Source organism: Dendrobates tinctorius, unplaced genomic scaffold (genome assembly GCF_039654945.1).
Source record: "Dendrobates tinctorius isolate UK_male_01 unplaced genomic scaffold, ASM3965494v1 ptg000165l, whole genome shotgun sequence".
NCBI lineage: Eukaryota > Metazoa > Chordata > Amphibia > Anura > Dendrobatidae > Dendrobates > Dendrobates tinctorius.
In genome coordinates, this window is record NW_027361832.1 from 16,151,515 (window position 1) to 16,169,975 (window position 18,461).

The following is an 18,461-nucleotide window of genomic DNA, read 5'->3' on the forward strand; positions in this document are numbered from 1 at the left end:
GAGAAATGATGTACAAAATACAATGTAGAACTGTTCCTTATTTGGTTGTCTTCAGGACGTCCCTTTGACCCCTTTATGGTGATTACTAATGCCATCAGCAATGTCATCTGCTCTATTATGTTTGGAGACCGATTTGAATACAGCGATTCGTCATTTCAGAGAATGATTTATTTGCTCAAAGAAACTTTTGAGCTGGAAACAAAACCCATCACTCAGGTAAATATTTATTCGTTATATCTGTCAAATACAGTATCTATATACTGTATGTATCGATCAGCCAATTTATTAACTTCTCACATGGATGGAGTTTGAACTACACATTTTTATAATGACTTTGTTGGCAGCTCTGGTGATGGAGGAGGCAGCAATGCCGGCATATCTGGGCAGTGTAGGCTACATACTAGCTTGTTGCAGTAATCCAATTAAAGGGAACAGGAAATCACCAAAACACACCAACAATCTGCAGGTAAAAAGCAAATTCCTTTGTAGCCAGGTACACAGAGAAATTGAAATTTTAAGGTACTGTCACACTTAGCGATGTACCAGCGATCCCGACCAGCGATATGACGCGGTCAGGATCGCTGGTACATCGCTAAGTGGTCGCTAGTGAGCTGCCACACAGGCAGATCTCACCAGCGACATCGCTGGGGACGGGGTCGCTACTTACCTGTCACACCAGGCGATCCTGCGTCCTCCCGCCCGGCTCCACGCGTCGCTCGTCTCCACAGCAGGAAGCGCCGCAGGAAGCTGACGACGAGAAACAGTCCTGGACGTTCTCGCGCGATCAGCGATAACCAGCGGGGGAGCGGTTTTAGGTAAGTATCAGACATAACGATATCGCTAGCAATATCGCTATAACGTCACAAGTTATAGCGATATTGCTAGCGATATCTCTTAGTGTGACATGCCCTTTAGTCACAGTGTAATCATCATGCAACTACTCTCTGACTCTCCGGGGTAGTACATGAGAGTGATTAAGTCACTGCTCAATATACTGGGAGCTCGGCCCGACACGGAGTGACAGCCTGCCCTCAGTGTATGTGTACAGAACGAGCTGTCATTCTAAGTGCCGGAGCGTGATTACAGCCGAGCTTCCAGTATACTGAGCAGTAATGAAAAATTAATTTTCTCTGTGATGCCACACTTCGTCAAGAGGCTATATTGGGTTTTAATTGTATTTCCCTGCAGATGAACCCAATAACTGCAGGTCAGTATCATATTTTATTATTGCATGATAGTTATTTTTGGGCAGGTCAGACAATTATTGTAATAGTTTTATCCCTATACTCCTGGTGCGCTATCCTTGATTGCATTCTGGTTGTCCTTGGCTGACCTCCTGGTATCTGACCCCAGCTACTCCTCTGACTTCGTTATGTCTCCTGATTTTATTTATTTTTGCCCCGATTCTTGTCCTCCAGTTTTTGACATGGCTAGTCTGACCACTGTTGCCTCAAGCTCATGCCTCTGGCTAGCAGCTACTCAGAGGTCACAACTTTCCTGTTGTAGATACCTATATGAGACTGGCTGGCTACAAGTCTGCCTGAGAGAGGCTTTTTTAGTTGATGGCCATAAATAAACCCTATATCTATGGGAGATCTCAAGGATCACTCGGTGAAACCTGTCTTTGGAAGAATATACACTGCTCAAAAAAATTAAATAAAGGGAACACGCAAACAACACAATGTAACTCCAAATCAATCACACTTCTATGAAATCAACCTGTCCAGTTGTAAGGGGGGAGTACCATGTCTCTACCCCCTTAAAGTTGTGTATTTAGTTATGCTGCTATGTATATAGTGTTTGTGTTACTGAATAATGGGCATATGTATATACTCTTCTATGTAAATATGAATAATAGGAAAATCTTAGTACTCATTTATGGTCACTAAATGGGGCATTATAGAGTACGTACTATAAGCTAGAGGTTCAGTATATTAGCGGTTAAATGTAGGAGGGTTCACTGTGGGTAAGTTGGGAACACTTCCTGAAGTGTCAGGAGTAGGACGAGGGTGCCCAGACAGCTCGGGTGGGCTTAGAGCCCGGGCTTTACAGGGACAACAGTGACCCCTTAACATTGAAGTATTGGAGCCAAGCCATCCAGGGCCAGTGGGTCAGAACAGCAGCAAAGACAGCAATGACCGCTGTAGTGGGAATTGGAACCGCAGGAGAAGTCACAGCAGTTTAGATGGGAAGGTCGCTCATCATGTGGCAGATCATCGCTTGGGCTGACACCCTCAGATCCAGGACAAAACAGTTGAGGAAACCCCCAAGCACAGAGATTCTGAACAGGGAGGACTGTTATAAATGGGTCACTGAGGAGGAGAGCAGGTCCAGGCTAAGCCACAGAAAACCAGAGAGGTTGGTACCTAAGCGGATTGCAGACCCCTGATCCTATCCACACAACTAGCAGTAGCCATGGAGCATACCTACGATGATCCTAGATGCCTCAGCACAGCCGGAGAGCTAACTAAGCCTTAAGCAAGAAACAGGAAATCTAAACTGCCCCAGAGCAGACCCCAAAGGAATAGATAGCCCCCAAACATATATTGTCGGTGAGACAAGATGAAAACACAAACACAGGCAGGAAAATAGACTGAGCAAATGATGGGGCCCACACTGACTAAACAGGACAGGAAAGGAAAGACACTGTCTGCAATCACGCAAAAAACCCTGCAAAAAGTCCAACACGTCTGATGCAAAAAACACTGAAGTCACACGACTTCGCCCCCCACTATATCAGCACTCTGGTATGTTCTGAAAGCAGAGCAAAAAGAGACTAATCTAACGGGATAAAACAAACTGGCACAAGCAGTAACATATGGGCGGTGATTCAGCACAGCCCCAGCTGGAGCTGACTGACCCCCACCAAGAAGAGATAGACAAAACCAGATCAAATGCAAACAGAATAACAAATAAACCACTTAGCTGAACATGCAGGGACAGAGCTGGAGAAATCAGACCTCAGGAGGAACAGGAAGCTAATCACCAGCAGGGATAATGGGAGTCGGCTGTCTTAAATTCCAATCTGAAACCCCAGATCTCCAATCGTCATCATCATTATCAGGTGACAAGCCTCTGTCAATTAGATCAGCTCCACTACCGCCATTAACCACCAGAGGGAGCCCAGAAAGAGAACTCGCAACCCCTCTGTTGATCTGACCAGCTCCACTACCTTCAGTAATAACCAGAGGGAGGCCAGAAAGCGAATTCACAACAGAGGACACTGAGGAACCATATGATACAGTCCATCCTGGAAACCTACTGTATAACCAGCAGAGAAGTACAGGGGAAGAGGAGAAAATGCACTCTGCGAAATCTGATGTTGATTCTGTGATGAATATGAATGTGCTGTGTTTGAAGGCCGGTAAAGTTATGTGTTTAAAAGTTGAAATGGACTGTGTCTGCATTTGTGCAAAACCAGACAGAGGGAGCCTCCAGCAATGTAGAGGAGACCCCGATGGTGCATAAAGTGAAGCCACAGGTATGCTGAGTAATGGACACTGTTTGCATGCCCTCCCTCTGTTTTGTGCCCTCCCTCACACAGTTATGAAGCAACACTGATTGTGAATCAATTTCTTCTGCTGTTGTGTAAGTGGAACAGACAACAGGTAGAAATGATAGACACCTAGCAAGACAACCCCTATAAAGGAGTAGTTCAGCAGGTGGTGACCACAAACCATTTCTCTTTTATCATCCTTTTTGGTTGTTTTGGTCACTTATACAGTTTGTCATTGCTCTCACCCCAACAGGTACTGTACATTAGCATTAGGCGGTGTCTACAACCCACAGAAGTTGCTCAGGTAGTGCAGATCATCCAGGATGGCACATCCAAGCTAAATTTGGCAAGAAGGGTAGCTGTGTTTGTCAGCACAGTGTCCATAGCATGTAGCAAATACCAGGAGATAGGTCAGTACACCAGGTGACATGAAGGAGGCTGTAGAAGAGCAACAACCCAGCATCAGGTCCACAACCCACTCCATTGTGCAAGGAGGAGCAGAAGGAGCAGTTCCAGAACCCTGGAAAATAACCTTCAACAGGCCACTAACATCCATGTGTTTGCTCAAACTGTCAGGAACAGACTCCATGAGGGTAGTATAAGGGCCCGATGTCCACAGCCCAACAACGTGCAGGGCAATTGACATTTGCCAGAGAACACCAAGATTAGCATATTTGACATTGGCACCCTGTGCTCTTCACAGATGAGAGCAGGTTTACATTGAGCATATGTGACAGTCTGGAGATGCTGTGGAGAATGGTCTGCTGCCTGCAACATCCTCAAGAATGACCAATTTAGCAGTGGGTTAGTAATGGTGTGGGGGCACTTTTTTGGAGGGCCGCACAACCCTTCATGTGCTAGCCAGAGGTACCCTGATTGCCATTAGATACCGGAATGAGATCCTCAGTCCCATTGTGAGACCATATGCATTGGTCACTGGATTCCTTCTGATGCATGACAATGCTAGACCTCATGTAGCTGAAATGTGTCAGCAGTTCCTGCATGATGAATACTTTGATGCTGTACGCTGGCCAGCCCATTCCCCAGACTTGAATTGAATCAAGCATCGTGTCACATTCCATCAACCAACGCCATGTTTCACCACAGAATGTCCAGGAGTTGACTGATGCTTTAATCCAGGTCTTGGAGGAAATCCCTCAGGAGAACATTCGCTACCTCATAAGGAGCTTGTGTTGTAAGGAGGACATTTAGGCATGTAGCAAATGGAGGCCACACACACTACTGAGCATCATTTCTGTCATGCTGTGACGATCTTCGGTAATGAAGTGAGGTCTGAAACTGGAATGGGACCCTAACTATCCCTGTCCTGGGAGTACTCTTGTAGGTAGAGTGGCCTGAGTCTCTGCCTTGCTATGCTCCTATTAAACCCTGTTTTGTCCACTTCCCCACCACATGAGGCATGGGACAGAACTGTAAGGTAAACAGAACACACAGACAAAACCGGGATACTAGAAAATCTCTATCATACAAAAGCACTAACCAACAATAGGGAGGAGGCTAGGGACAGGGGGAAATAAACTAAATGGGACCAGGGACTAGGAAATAAACACACACGTACTACAGCAAACTTTAGAACAGTGCTACAACTCTGTTCCAACCACTTAGCTTTAGCACAGGATAGGAAGACAAATCTTTCACTGGCAGGGATAAGGTCTGACCAGTTTTTATAGAAAAAGGTAATGACCAGATCAGAAGCAGCTGAAATGGAGCTGCATGTTTCTGACCAACATAATAAGCGTCGTTAACCTCTTCAGCACCAGAGGAAATTGAATCCATTTAATATGGGACACAAATCGCACCATTTCTAAAGAAGACCTGCGATTCATTACCCGACGTGACCAGCTAATTCCAGATCTTTAAGGGGGACGTGACAACCTTGTGCCAATTTCCTTGTCTTGAGCCATTTCCACTGAAGTTGGATCAGTCTGTAATTTTACTTCCCACTTTGATTTTGAGTATCATTCCAAATCCAGACCTCCAAGGGATATTCATTTTGATTTCCATTGTTCAATTTTGTTTAATTTTTCTCAGTTCCACCATGTAATGAATATTTCATTCAGTGATATCTAGGAAGTGGTATTGTAGTGTTTCCTTTGTTTTTTTTTTTTGTTTTTTTTGAGCAGTGTATTATCGTCCTCCCACAACACAGGATTTATCACTTATTTCAGTATATGAATCCTGATAGATGTAACTTGTATGTGTACAAGTAATGGTTTACAATAGAGTGACAAGTAGGTATGTGATTTGATCACTGTTGGGTCGGCCTTGACAATAATTTCCTGGTGGATTTCAAGTACAAGTGTCCAACATTGTTGGGAATATACACTCACTGGCCACTTTATTAGGTACACCTGTCCAACTGTGTGTTAAGACTTAATTTCTAATCAGCCAATCACATGGCGGCAACTCAGTGCATTTAGGCATGTAGACATGGTCAAGACAATCTCCTGCAGTTCAAACCGAGCATCAGTATGGGGAAGAAAGGTGATTTGAGTGCCTTTGAACGTGGCATGATTGTTGGTGCCAGAAGGGCTGGTCTGAGTATTTCAGAAACTGCTGATCTACTGAGATTTTCACGCACAACCATCTCTAGGGTTTACAGAGAATGGTCCGAAAAAGAAAAAAAATCCAGTGAGCGGCAGTTCTGTGGCCGGAAATGCCATGTTGATGCCAGAGGTCAGAGGAGAATGGGCAGACTGGTTCGAGCTGATAGAAAGGCAACAGTGACTCAAATTGCCACCCGTTACAACCAAGGTAGGCAGAAGAGCATCTCTGAACGCACAGTGCGTCGAACTTTGAGGCAGATGGGCTACAGCAGCAGAAGACCACACTGGGTACCACTCCTCTCAGCTAAGAACAGGAAACTGAGGCTACAATTTGCACAAGCTCATCGAAATTGGACAGTAGAAGATTGGAAAAACGTTGCCTGGTCTGATGAGTCTCGATTTCTGCTGCGACATTCGGATGGTAGGGTCAGAATTTGGCGTAAACAACATGAAAGCATGGATCCATCCTGCCTTGTATCAACGGTTCAGGCTGGTGGTGGTGGTGTCATGGTGTGGGGAATTTTTTCTGGGCACTCTTTGGGCCCCTTGGTACCAATTGAGCATCGTTGCAACGCCACAGCCTACCTGAGTATTGTTGCTGACCATGTCCATCCCTTTATGACCACAATGTACCCAACATCTGATGGCTACTTTCAGCAGGATAATGCGCCATGTCATAAAGCTCGAATCATCTCAGATTGGTTTCTTGAACATGACAATGAGTTCACTGTACTCAAATGGCCTCCTCAGTCACCAGATCTCAATCCAATAGAGCATCTTTGGGATGTGGTGGAACGGGAGATTCGCATCAGGGATGTGCAGCCGACAAATCTGCGCCAACTGTGTGATGCCATCATGTCAATATGGTCCAAAATCTCTGAGGAATGCTTCCAGCACCTTGTTGAATCTCTGCCACGAAGAATTGAGGCAGTTCTGAAGGCAAAAGGGGGTCCAACCCCTTACTAGCATGGTGTACCTAATAAAGTGGCCAGTGAGTGTAATTGATCAAGGCAATGAACTGCTGGATGTCTTATGAATCAAGAGTACCAAACTATTGTCATGAAAGTTTTTTGCTGTATTGATATATTGTTGTATAAAATGTGCTCCTTTTTTGTATTAATCAATCATTGAACTCTCCACTCTATTGAATATTTTGCAAGTTAGTTTAGTGAAGGGTAAGATCCTTATAAAAATGTTTTCCCTTTAGCTGTACAAACTCTTTCCCTGGCTGATGAAGGTGCCTGGGCCGCATCAGAAACTTTTCACTATCCAACGCACTTACCTAGACTTTTTACGAGCAATCATCCAGAAACACAGGGACACCTGGGATCCTGCAAGCAGGAGGGACTTCATTGATGCCTTTTTTGAGGAAATAGAAAAGGTAAGCAAATACTGTATTAGTCTGTGTTTCAGCTACACGTGTCATCTACCATTGAGCTTAGAGGCTATGACATAATATGGCACAATTTGCTCAGAACTTCTGAGCTGGCTGTGGTGAAGTCAAACTGATGTCAGTACTGCTCATGGGCAGACATACCGCCTGTGCGGCTGCACCGAGGCCTGGAGGTGGAGGGAGGCCCCTGGCCAGATTGTCCTCTTGTGCGACAGGGAGCGATCCCCGCAGCTCCGCTGCCTACAAGAGAAAATAGCAGCGGAGCTGCAGGGATCCATCTTGCTTCCTGTCTCTGACATAGACAGTAGAGCCGCTGGATGATGTCATCATTCAGTAGCCGGCTGTGCTAGAAGGAGGGAGCAGCCGGAGGCAGTGATGCTGCGGGAGAGCATGCCGACAGGTGAGCAGTGCTGTGAGTGTGTGTGCGTTTTTCTTGTATGTATGTGTTGTGTGTGTGGAGATGAGTGGTGGTGTGTGCATGCATGTGTAGCGCTGTGGGGGAATGTGCAGAGAGGTGAATGGTGCTGTGTGTGTGTGTGTGTGTGTAGGTGGAGGAGAGAGCAATGATGGGGGTGATGGGGAGAAGGCAATGATGGGGTGATGGGGAGAAGGCACTAGTGGGGGTGATGGGGAGAAGGCAATGATGGTGGTAGTGGAAAAGACAATGATGGGAGTGGTGGGGAAGGAGGCAGTGATGGGGTGGTGGAGGAAAGGGCATGATGGGGGTCATGGAGAGGGCAATAATGGGGTTGGGGGGAGAAGGCAATTATGGAGGTGGGGAGAGGACAATAATGGGATGGAGGGGGAGGAGGACAATGAGGGGTGTGGGGGATTGGGATGAGAGGAAGGGGGACTTATAATGGACTTAGGAACAGGGGGAGATGGAGGAAGACATCGCTTATTATGTCTAACACAGTCCCTTAGTATATAGTGTATGTAAGTATTATGTATAGCACAGTCCCTTAGTATATAGTGTACTCACTTATTATGTCTAACACAGTACTTTGGTATATAGTGTACTCACTAATTCTGTATAACACCATCCTTAATTAGTTTCCTCTTCTATTATATGTAACACCGTCCCTTAATACGTGCCATCCTTTATTTATTATATAGCTTCCTCTGCTGTTATGTACAGTGCTTTCTCTTACATAGTGTATTCTTGTTAATTTTGTTATTCACAGCGCCCTCTTTTATTACATAGTCCCCTCTCTTGTTAGATATAAAATGACTGCTGATGGAAGAGCCAGTGACCAGACTACCAGTCCATCAGCTCCTCCATTAGAAAGGAAGCTTTCCCATGCTCCATCAGCTAACAAGACAGGACGGTATGTAATAAAAAACAGGGCTCTATATAATCCAATATGTAAGGGACGGTACTGTACATAACAAGAGAGGGCACTGTGTAAGGGACAGCAATACAAATAATAAATGAGACTATGCAATATATATATATACATGTATGTGTGTGGTAAAATATATATATACAGTGGGGCAAAAAAGTATTTAGTCAGTCAGCAATAGTGCAAGTTCCACCACTTAAAAAGATGAGAGGCGTCTGTAATTTACATCATAGGTAGACCTCAACTATGGGAGACAAACTGAGAAAAAAAAATCCAGAAAATCACATTGTCTGTTTTTTTTTCATTTTATTTGCATATTATGGTGGAAAATAAGTATTTGGTCAGAAACAAGCAATCAAGATTTCTGGCTCTCACAGACCTGTAACTTCTTCTTTAAGAGTCTCCTCTTTCCTCCACTCATTACCTGTAGTAATGGCACCTGTTTAAACTTGTTATCAGTATAAAAAGACACCTGTGCACACCCTCAAACAGTCTGACTCCAAACTCCACTATGGTGAAGACCAAAGAGCTGTCAAAGGACACCAGAAACAAAATTGTAGCCCTGCACCAGGCTGGGAAGACTGAATCTGCAATAGCCAACCAGCTTGGAGTGAAGAAATCAACTGTGGGAGCAATAATTAGAAAATGGAAGACATACAAGACCACTGATAATCTCCCTCGATCTGGTGCTCCATGCAAAATCCCACCCCGTGGGGTCAGAATGATCACAAGAACGGTGAGCAAAAATCCCAGAACCACGCGGGGGGACCTAGTGAATGAACTGCAGAGAGCTGGGACCAATATAACAAGGCCTACCATAAGTAACACACTACGCCACCATGGACTCAGATCCTGCAGTGCCAGACGTGTCCCACTGCTTAAGCCTGTACATGTGCGGGCCCGTCTGAAGTTTGCTAGAGAGCATTTGGATGATCCAGAGGAGTTTTGGGAGAATGTCCTATGGTCTGATGAAACCAAACTGGAACTGTTTGGTAGAAACACAACTTGTCGTGTTTGGAGGAAAAAGAATACTGAGTTGCATCCATCAAACACCATACCTACTGTAAAGCATGGTGGTGGAAACATCATGCTTTGGGGCTGTTTCTCTGCAAAGGGGCCAGGACGACTGATCCGGGTACATGAAAGAATGAATGGGGCCATGTATCGTGAGATTTTGAGTGCAAACCTCCTTCCATCAGCAAGGGCATTGAATATGAAACGTGGCTGGGTCTTGCAACATGACAATGATCCAAAGCACACCGCCAGGTCAACGAAGGAGTGGCTTCGTAAGAAGCATTTCAAGGTCCTGGAGTGGCCTAGCCAGTCTCCAGATCTCAACCCTATAGAAAACCTTTGGAGGGAGTTGAAAGTCCGTGTTGCCAAGCGAAAAGCCAAAAACATCACTGCTCTAGAGGAGATCTGCATGGAGGAATGGGCCAACATACCAACAACAGTGTGTGGCAACCTTGTGAAGACTTACAGAAAACGTTTGACCTTTGTCATTGCCAACAAAGGATATATCACAAAGTATTGAGATGAAATTTTGTTTCTGACCAAATACTTATTTTCCACCATAATATGCAAATAAAATGAAAAAAAAACAGACAATGTGATTTTCTGGATTTTTTTTTCTCAGTTTGTCTCCCATAGTTGAGGTCTACCTATGATGTAAATTACAGACGCCTCTCATCTTTTTAAGTGGTGGAACTTGCACTATTGCTGACTGACTAAATACTTTTTTGCCCCACTGTATATATACAGTGGGGAAAAAAAGTATTTAGTCAGTCAGCAATAGTGCAAGTTCCACCACTTAAAAAGATGAGAGGCGTCTGTAATTTACATCACAGGTAGACCTCAACTATGGGAGACAAACTGAGAAAAAAAATTCCAGAAAATCACATTGTCTGTTTTTTTTTCATTTTATTTGCATATTATGGTGGAAAATAAGTATTTGGTCAGAAACAAAATTTCATCTCAATGCTTTGTGATATATCCTTTGTTGGCAATGACAGAGGTCAAACGTTTTCTGTAAGTCTTCACAAGGTTGCCACACACTGTTGTTGGTATGTTGGCCCATTCCTCCATGCAGATCTCCTCTAGAGCAGTGATGTTTTTGGCTTTTCGCTTGGCAACACGGACTTTCAACTCCCTCCAAAGGTTTTCTATTGGGTTGAGATCTGGAGACTGGCTAGGCCACTCCAGGACCTTGAAATGCTTCTTACGAAGCCACTCCTTCGTTGCCCTGGCGGTGTGCTTTGGATCATTGTCATGTTGAAAGACCCAGCCACGTTTCATCTTCAATGCCCTTGCTGATGGAAGGAGGTTTGCACTCAAAATCTCACGATACATGGCCCCATTCATTCTTTCATGTACCCGGATCAGTCGTCCTGGCCCCTTTGCAGAGAAACAGCCCCAAAGCATGATGTTTCCACCACCATGCTTTACAGTAGGTATGGTGTTTGATGGATGCAACTCAGTATTCTTTTTCCTCCAAACACGACAAGTTGTGTTTCTACCAAACAGTTCCAGTTTGGTTTCATCAGACCATAGGACATTCTCCCAAAACTCCTCTGAATCATCCAAATGCTCTCTAGCAAACTTCAGACGGGCCCGGACATGTACAGGCTTAAGCAGTGGGACACGTCTGGCACTGCAGGATCTGAGTCCATGGTGGCGTAGTGTGTTACTTATGGTAGGCCTTGTTACATTGGTCCCAGCTCTCTGCAGTTCATTCACTAGGTCCCCCCCGTGTGGTTCTGGGATTTTTGCTCACCGTTCTTGTGATCATTCTGACCCCACGGGGTGGGATTTTGCGTGGAGCACCAGATCGAGGGAGATTATCAGTGGTCTTGTATGTCTTCCATTTTCTAATTATTGCTCCCACAGTTGATTTCTTCACTCCAAGCTGGTTGGCTATTGCAGATTCAGTCTTCCCAGCCTGGTGCAGGGCTACAATTTTGTTTCTGGTGTCCTTTGACAGCTCTTTGGTCTTCACCATAGTGGAGTTTGGAGTCAGACTGTTTGAGGGTGTGCACAGGTGTCTTTTTATACTGATAACAAGTTTAAACAGGTGCCATTACTACAGGTAATGAGTGGAGGAAAGAGGAGACTCTTAAAGAAGTAGTTACAGGTCTGTGAGAGCCAGAAATCTTGATTGCTTGTTTCTGACCAAATACTTATTTTCCACCATAATATGCAAATAAAATGAAAAAAAAACAGACAATGTGATTTTCTGGATTTTTTTTTCTCAGTTTGTCTCCCATAGTTGAGGTCTACCTATGATGTAAATTACAGACGCCTCTCATCTTTTTAAGTGGTGGAACTTGCACTATTGCTGACTGACTAAATACTTTTTTTCCCCACTGTATATATATATATATATATATATATTTATTTATATTAATCTTTCTTGCCATAAAAGGAAGGGGGCCTAGACACATTTCTTGCACAGAGGCTGTCAGTGTCCATCCCTGGTACTGCTGATAAAAACAGACACTGAGAGCAGCAGCAGAGACTCAGGACTGCACCCCGGAAAAGGAATAAAGCACTGTTTGCTTTTTTTGTATTAAAAGGAAAAAAAATGCACTCAAGGGATTGGAGTTTTCTGAAAATGGGAAAGCACAGAATGACTGATGAAACTAAGTCCCACAGCTCGGAGCTTCATAGCGTGGCCTTGGCCAATTAAAATACACCTTTCCACCAGCTTGTTTTTCCTCTATCCACCCTCCCCTAATTGATCCAGAGAAGGGCGGATATAGAGGGAAAATAAGTAGGTGGGAAGGTATATATATAAATGTTTGGCCCTGCTGTGAAGCACCGACCACCTGTACTTGATTTGAACAATCATTCTGTGTTGACAGTCCCTTTTAAATCCACCATGAAAACTCAACTATCGTTTGAGGGTATGTGCAAATGTATTTTTTTTTTTTGGTGGACTCTTCCAGGAAACTGCCTGAGAAAAGCACTAAAAAAACCCCACCCAAACCATTGAACATATGCATAGCAATGTCACAAGACTTGTTGTGCATTTGTTTATTCTTTTGTCACTTCTTTTAATCACTTCAGGCTTCAAAATCCATTAAGTAGTCTAAAAAGTGACTGGTACATTCTCATACATGTACAGTATACAATTAAAAAAATATATACAAAGTGCAAAAAAATCAGAAAAGAAGCTTCAGAAGAATATCCCTGGCGTCTTCTGCTTCAAAAACTATGCAGGTTCATCAGGCTCTAAAAGACGTTGTGCGCCCATCCCCTTCTGCAAACAACCTACTTCCACTCCACTCCCATTTTTTTGCATTCATGACAAACATACCCCCATATTTGAAAAACTCCTCGCAAACCCGACTGTGGAGACACTGGGGTCAGCGGATGCGCTAGTCCGCTGACTTGAGACTGCATGGACCAGGGATCGTCCCACTGCACACCCGCTCTCCTTTTACCGTGGGCATAATACTACTCGGACAACACAGGGTGAGGGTAAAACAGTGTGTCAATACTTTATTGAACCACAAAATAGGCAAATAACACATAGAACAGTCCCAACAAAATCTCCAAGATGGTGCAAAATTACAGAGTTTAAATCCTTCCGCTGACTTGCCAGGATTAAAACCGCTTCCAGGTTCGAATACCCCTACCTGTTAGCGGAACTAACGACAAGCTTAGGAAGCTGACAGTCCATTGATGTACAAGGCCAGGTGACCGGAGGGTCACAACCTTACTTCCCCCAAACACTTCCAAGTTACTCAGGTGACCGGTGGGTCTAAATCCTGACTACTCCAAACGTATCCATGGGTTCAGCGATGGTCAATGGAGCAGATCTGTATTCTCTCAGCCGGGCCTGTGGTCACCTAAGCTGGCATTCTGTAGAATGTCAAATCTATGTCCCTCATAATAGAGCCATGATGTTCTTGCATCTGTCTTGTTGAGTGTTCCTGTCTGTGGTTTTGTAAAGCATCTCTGGATCTCTTGTTACAGAGGCATATTCCCCGTTATATAGTTCACAACTGTTGTCCTTCAAACCATTATCCAGAGGTCAATAGGAAGGTATGATGAGATTAACTCGCATTGTTTGAGTATTTAATCAATCTACACAGTTCATACTTCTATTTTTAACTGGTCAACAAACTAGTTGGCCTGGACAATGTGTAATCAACATATTAACAAACATCTATTGTTCAATTGCCCTGCGTCTCTGTCATCCAGGATAACAAAACAATGTTACAAGAAACATCAAGTTAAAAGTCAATATTTCAGGCTTAGATGGACAAAAGTCTGTTTTCTTGACCAACCAAAGAACAAACAGATAAATTCAAACGTCAGCATATAGATAAGTCTATGCCTCCTGGCTTACTGAAAATAGACATCTGGATAATTAAGATTAAATACTGTGTCATCACACAGACCCAATTACCCAACCAAATAAAACCACTCACTGCGTGCTGTTAGATGTAAAGGCCACAGCAGCCTCACTTATTAAATAACAACAAACAGTAAATATAACTTTAAATACAAATCAATGTGTATCCATAGCATAAACCACCTAGGAAAAAAAAGGGGAGGGGGAAGAAATTGAAGACTGCATTCCACTGTTTTTCATCAAACTGCTCTGTCCACCATCCTCAGCCACACTGCACCGGCTCAAGGGCACCCAGTTAAATATTGCCCATACAAAATGTCTTGCTGAGATCTTAGCTCAGTAGGGACCTGCTCATAATTTCTTTAACCTAGCACCACATGGGGGAGGTTAACCTTCCCAGCACAGGGTTCCCCCTTCCATTAGTGCAGTCCACCTCTTTCAAAATTCCCCCTACTCTTCCCAGCACAGCGAGCATACATGACCCTTTGTCTGCGAGACCCGCAACCTCAAAGCATTCTCAACACCTTCCATTAAGACCAAAGGCCAAATGTCTTTACTGACTGAGTTCAAATGAACGCCATCTGACCGAAAAAATTTCTAAGATGGAACTTCAAAATTTCCATGACTTATCACTACACCCCTGTTGCGCACAATGAAGCATCACACCTCCTGATTTGAATTTAAAGTGTGACTTGTTAATTCTCTCTATTGAATGAACATGCTTCCATGCAAAGCGCGCAACAATGTTCGGCTAAACCAATGCCAAACCCGGGTGGGAGCATCAGAACCTAAGGCAGTCATATGTGATATTGAGGATCAATGGCCTTGACGTCCTTGTACCCAAGTCATTTCCACCCACCTGCAGTACCAGTATATCAGGTGTCCGAATACCCATATCCACAAAGGGGTTCCTGGAACACATGAGCAAACAACGTGGAGTGGTGGGAAAAAAGGGAAGAGGGCTCATAGACTGAGATGACACACCACTCCCAAGCATCCCCACTAACAACATGTGTGGTCTAACATATGACCAGTATCTAGACAACTCCCGTCGACTAGTCTTGTGTACTGACTGTACTCCTAAATCCCAGTAAGCTGCTTCCACTGCAATACAATCCAGAATAGGGACCCAAAATCATCACCTTTCAAACCACACAGTATGAAGCAGTGCCAGAAAATGCTCACAGACTGATAAACCGACAGCACAAACCCATCCTTGTGCACTAAAAAGGAACCTGGGTGGAAACCCCTCATTTCCAAAAATAAGGAAAGCCATCTGACTGGACACTCCTGCAAACCTTCTACTCCCCAAAGTTCAATCACGCTACCTTTTCCACGTGTCATTCTTAGTGTCACCTCACATCATACATCCTTAAACAGACCAATGTAAGTAGGGGCAAATGACAGGGGGGTGGTCCGTCACTGGCCGCAGACAGACTCGAGACAGAGACAGGATTGTGTCCAACAGGTCTTCTTTATTGATCGTATTTTCTACAACCCACATCTCCACACAGCAGCTGCTCAACTAACCCCACAGCTTCACGCAGCAGCTGCTCGACAGACTCCGCAGCTCCACACAGCAGCTGCCCGACTTCGCAAACAGGCCCGGGTACCTTCACTTTCTTTCTTTAGCTAAGTAACGTCCCTCGCAGCTCTTCCACTGTGGTTGCCCTAGGCCTACCACCACAGCGTTTTACCAGTCCGAGTCTGTTCGTTTTATGGTATCCCAGTCTGTCTCTGTCTGTGGCCCCTCCTATCAGGGCCACCCCCCGTGACCTGTTCCCACTGTCAGTCCCCTCCGGAGCTTCTTTTCTGTCCTCTCTCCTCAGCAGACCTTGCTGTCTCCTGCGTTCCTCTCACTGACTGACCCTTCCAGAACCTTCTCTCAGCCTTTTATCCCTCCCGTTCTGGTAACCCCGCCCCCATGACTTGACAGTTTCTTTAGCCATTGGCAGTTGTTCAGTCCCATCCTCACATTCTCCACTGCCCTCTAATGGTCAAACTCCAATATTACACTCTTTATCTCCAGCTGTTTCCCATCTTTTACTCTAACAGTCCACACACATTACACTACACCTCTGCCTTCCCACTGCAAATAGGTCCGCCCGTCAGTCCACCTTCCCTACACCTCCATGATGCTTAGTTTTTACTCACTAGCTCACTTACCCTGAATGCACCAAAAAAGGACAGAACAAAACAAAAGCCATGCCAAACAAACAACATTCGTACTCTGACCTACAAACTGTCCTAAGATGGCCCAGCAGATTACCCAAAATATGAAGATACGAGATGTTTTCAATCCTTTGCTGTATATTTTTTACAAAAAGCTTTCAATGCTTGATATACCAAGAAATCCTCGGTGACATCCTTCCAACCCATTCGCTTAAAGCAAAATGATGAACATGCCATCTTGCCAGAAACGGCAAAAGATAAACCTTCCTCAAACGCTCTGCCAAGCATATATAGCAAAAGGTACACCCGGTCATCCTCCAACACTCTCTCCCCATCTGAGTCAGCAAGATCCTGCCATTGTCAGTTGCCATGAGCAACTGAATTCTTCACAAAGTTTAACGCTTCACGGAAACCAGATCCCATAGCTGGTGGGGCCAAACAGTCTCTTGATGCTCCGCAGCAGGCGCCAGCTGGTCCCACTGAAAGTGAGACAAAGCGCCAGCTATGAAGTTCAGCATACCCTGGCTCATGGGTGGCACAAAACCATACATTGAGATCCAAAGACTTCAAAACCACATGACGTAACAACTCCAACATGGGTGGCGATTACGCCGACATGTTATTTTTGCAATGGACTACACTCAAGTTATCACACATGAAATGCACTTTCTTATTTCTAAGATCTATGCCCCAATCTTCTAAAGACACAACAATAGGAAAGATTTCTAGCAGAGCTAGATTCCAAATCACATTCTAATCCTTCCATGCATCCAGCCATTCCCTAACACACCATCTGCTTCTGAAGTAAGCCCCTTGCTCCATCCGTATAAAGAACCAAGTATACATTCGACACAACTGGCTACAACCACAAAGACTGACTATTATATGAATGTAAGAAATCAGCCTAAACGTTCAGATCTGCCTTATGCCACAAATTCAGCCTCACAAAATGCAGAGGGTGTACAATGCCGGCTGTTGCTTGCACCATTCTTTGTGAAAAAACTCTTCCTATAGGTAAGATTCTGCAGGCAAATTTCAGCTTTCCTAACAGAAATTGTAACTGTTGGAGCCAAAGTTTATTAGCTTGTAAAGCCTCTTGCACGCTCCCCTTTTAAATCCATTATCTTTCTGCCTGGTAAACAGCAATCCATCCTCACAGTCAATCTCAAGGCCCAAAAACTTCAACACCGTTAAAGGACTCTGTTTTTTTGGATACCGAAACACTAAGCTATCCGCTCTAACATCCAGAGCACCAACAAATATACTGAGGACCCTGCTGGTTCAATGCATACAAATCGTCCACATAATGTAAAACAGAATTTAAACCGGACTCCTCTTTCATCACCCATTTCACAAAAGAGCTAAACTTTTCAAAATAAGCACAAGAAATTGCACACCCCATGGACAAACAGCAATCTATATAAAATGTCCAATTCCAAAAACAACCTTACAAACTTATTATGCTCCTCTTTTGGAACAACTCCCAATGGGGAAACATGTATGTCTGAAATTTATCCCTAATCATATCCCCATGCATGCGGGCCAACAGCAAATTGTTCAGCTGCATAGCACGAGGTTTAACCAGGCAAGGAATTTTAAAACCGAACTAGAAACCTCCAGTCAACAATTTTGTATCTGGATATCAGGATATCTACTTAGAAATGTAAGCATCCGATCTATTCTCATCGCAGTCCTTCCATTTTTCTGAATACTCACTTGATTTTTTCCTTTCCCTTCTTAAAACTCTTGGAGTTGCTGTGGGATCTGCTGCATCCCAAGCATTCATGCTTGAACTTGCAGGATGATCTGAAACAATACTACTTTTCAGTAAACATTTCGCATCCCTGCCAAGGATGTCGCAGCAATGGTGGCACCCCCCAGAATTCCCTGGAAAGTACTGCGAAGATTACTTCGGAGCCACCAATAAACGCAACCACAGCAACCTAGAAACTTAGTTAGTAAGGCCGAAAAAAGACATTTCTCCATCCAGTTCAGCCTATATTCCGTCAGAATAAATCCCCAGATCTATGTCCTTCTAAAGAACCTAATAACTGTAAGATACAATATTGTTATGCTCCAGGAAGACATCCAGGCCTCTCTTGAACCCCTCTACTGAGTTCGCCATTACCAC

The 18,461-nt window shown here is 44.3% G+C and overlaps 1 protein-coding gene across 2 annotated transcripts in view; it reads left to right on the forward strand.

The window, feature by feature from the left end:
* The window catches only part of LOC141053166 (cytochrome P450 2D15-like), a 57,623-nt gene that overhangs the window by 25,823 nt on the left and 13,339 nt on the right, over positions 1–18,461 (forward strand). For both annotated transcript variants that reach the window (XM_073550528.1, XM_073550529.1), the window contains exons 4-5: positions 56–216; positions 7,271–7,444. In XM_073550528.1, the coding sequence (XP_073406629.1) occupies positions 56–216; positions 7,271–7,444 (335 nt within the window). The remainder of the gene's footprint in view (positions 1–55; positions 217–7,270; positions 7,445–18,461) is intronic.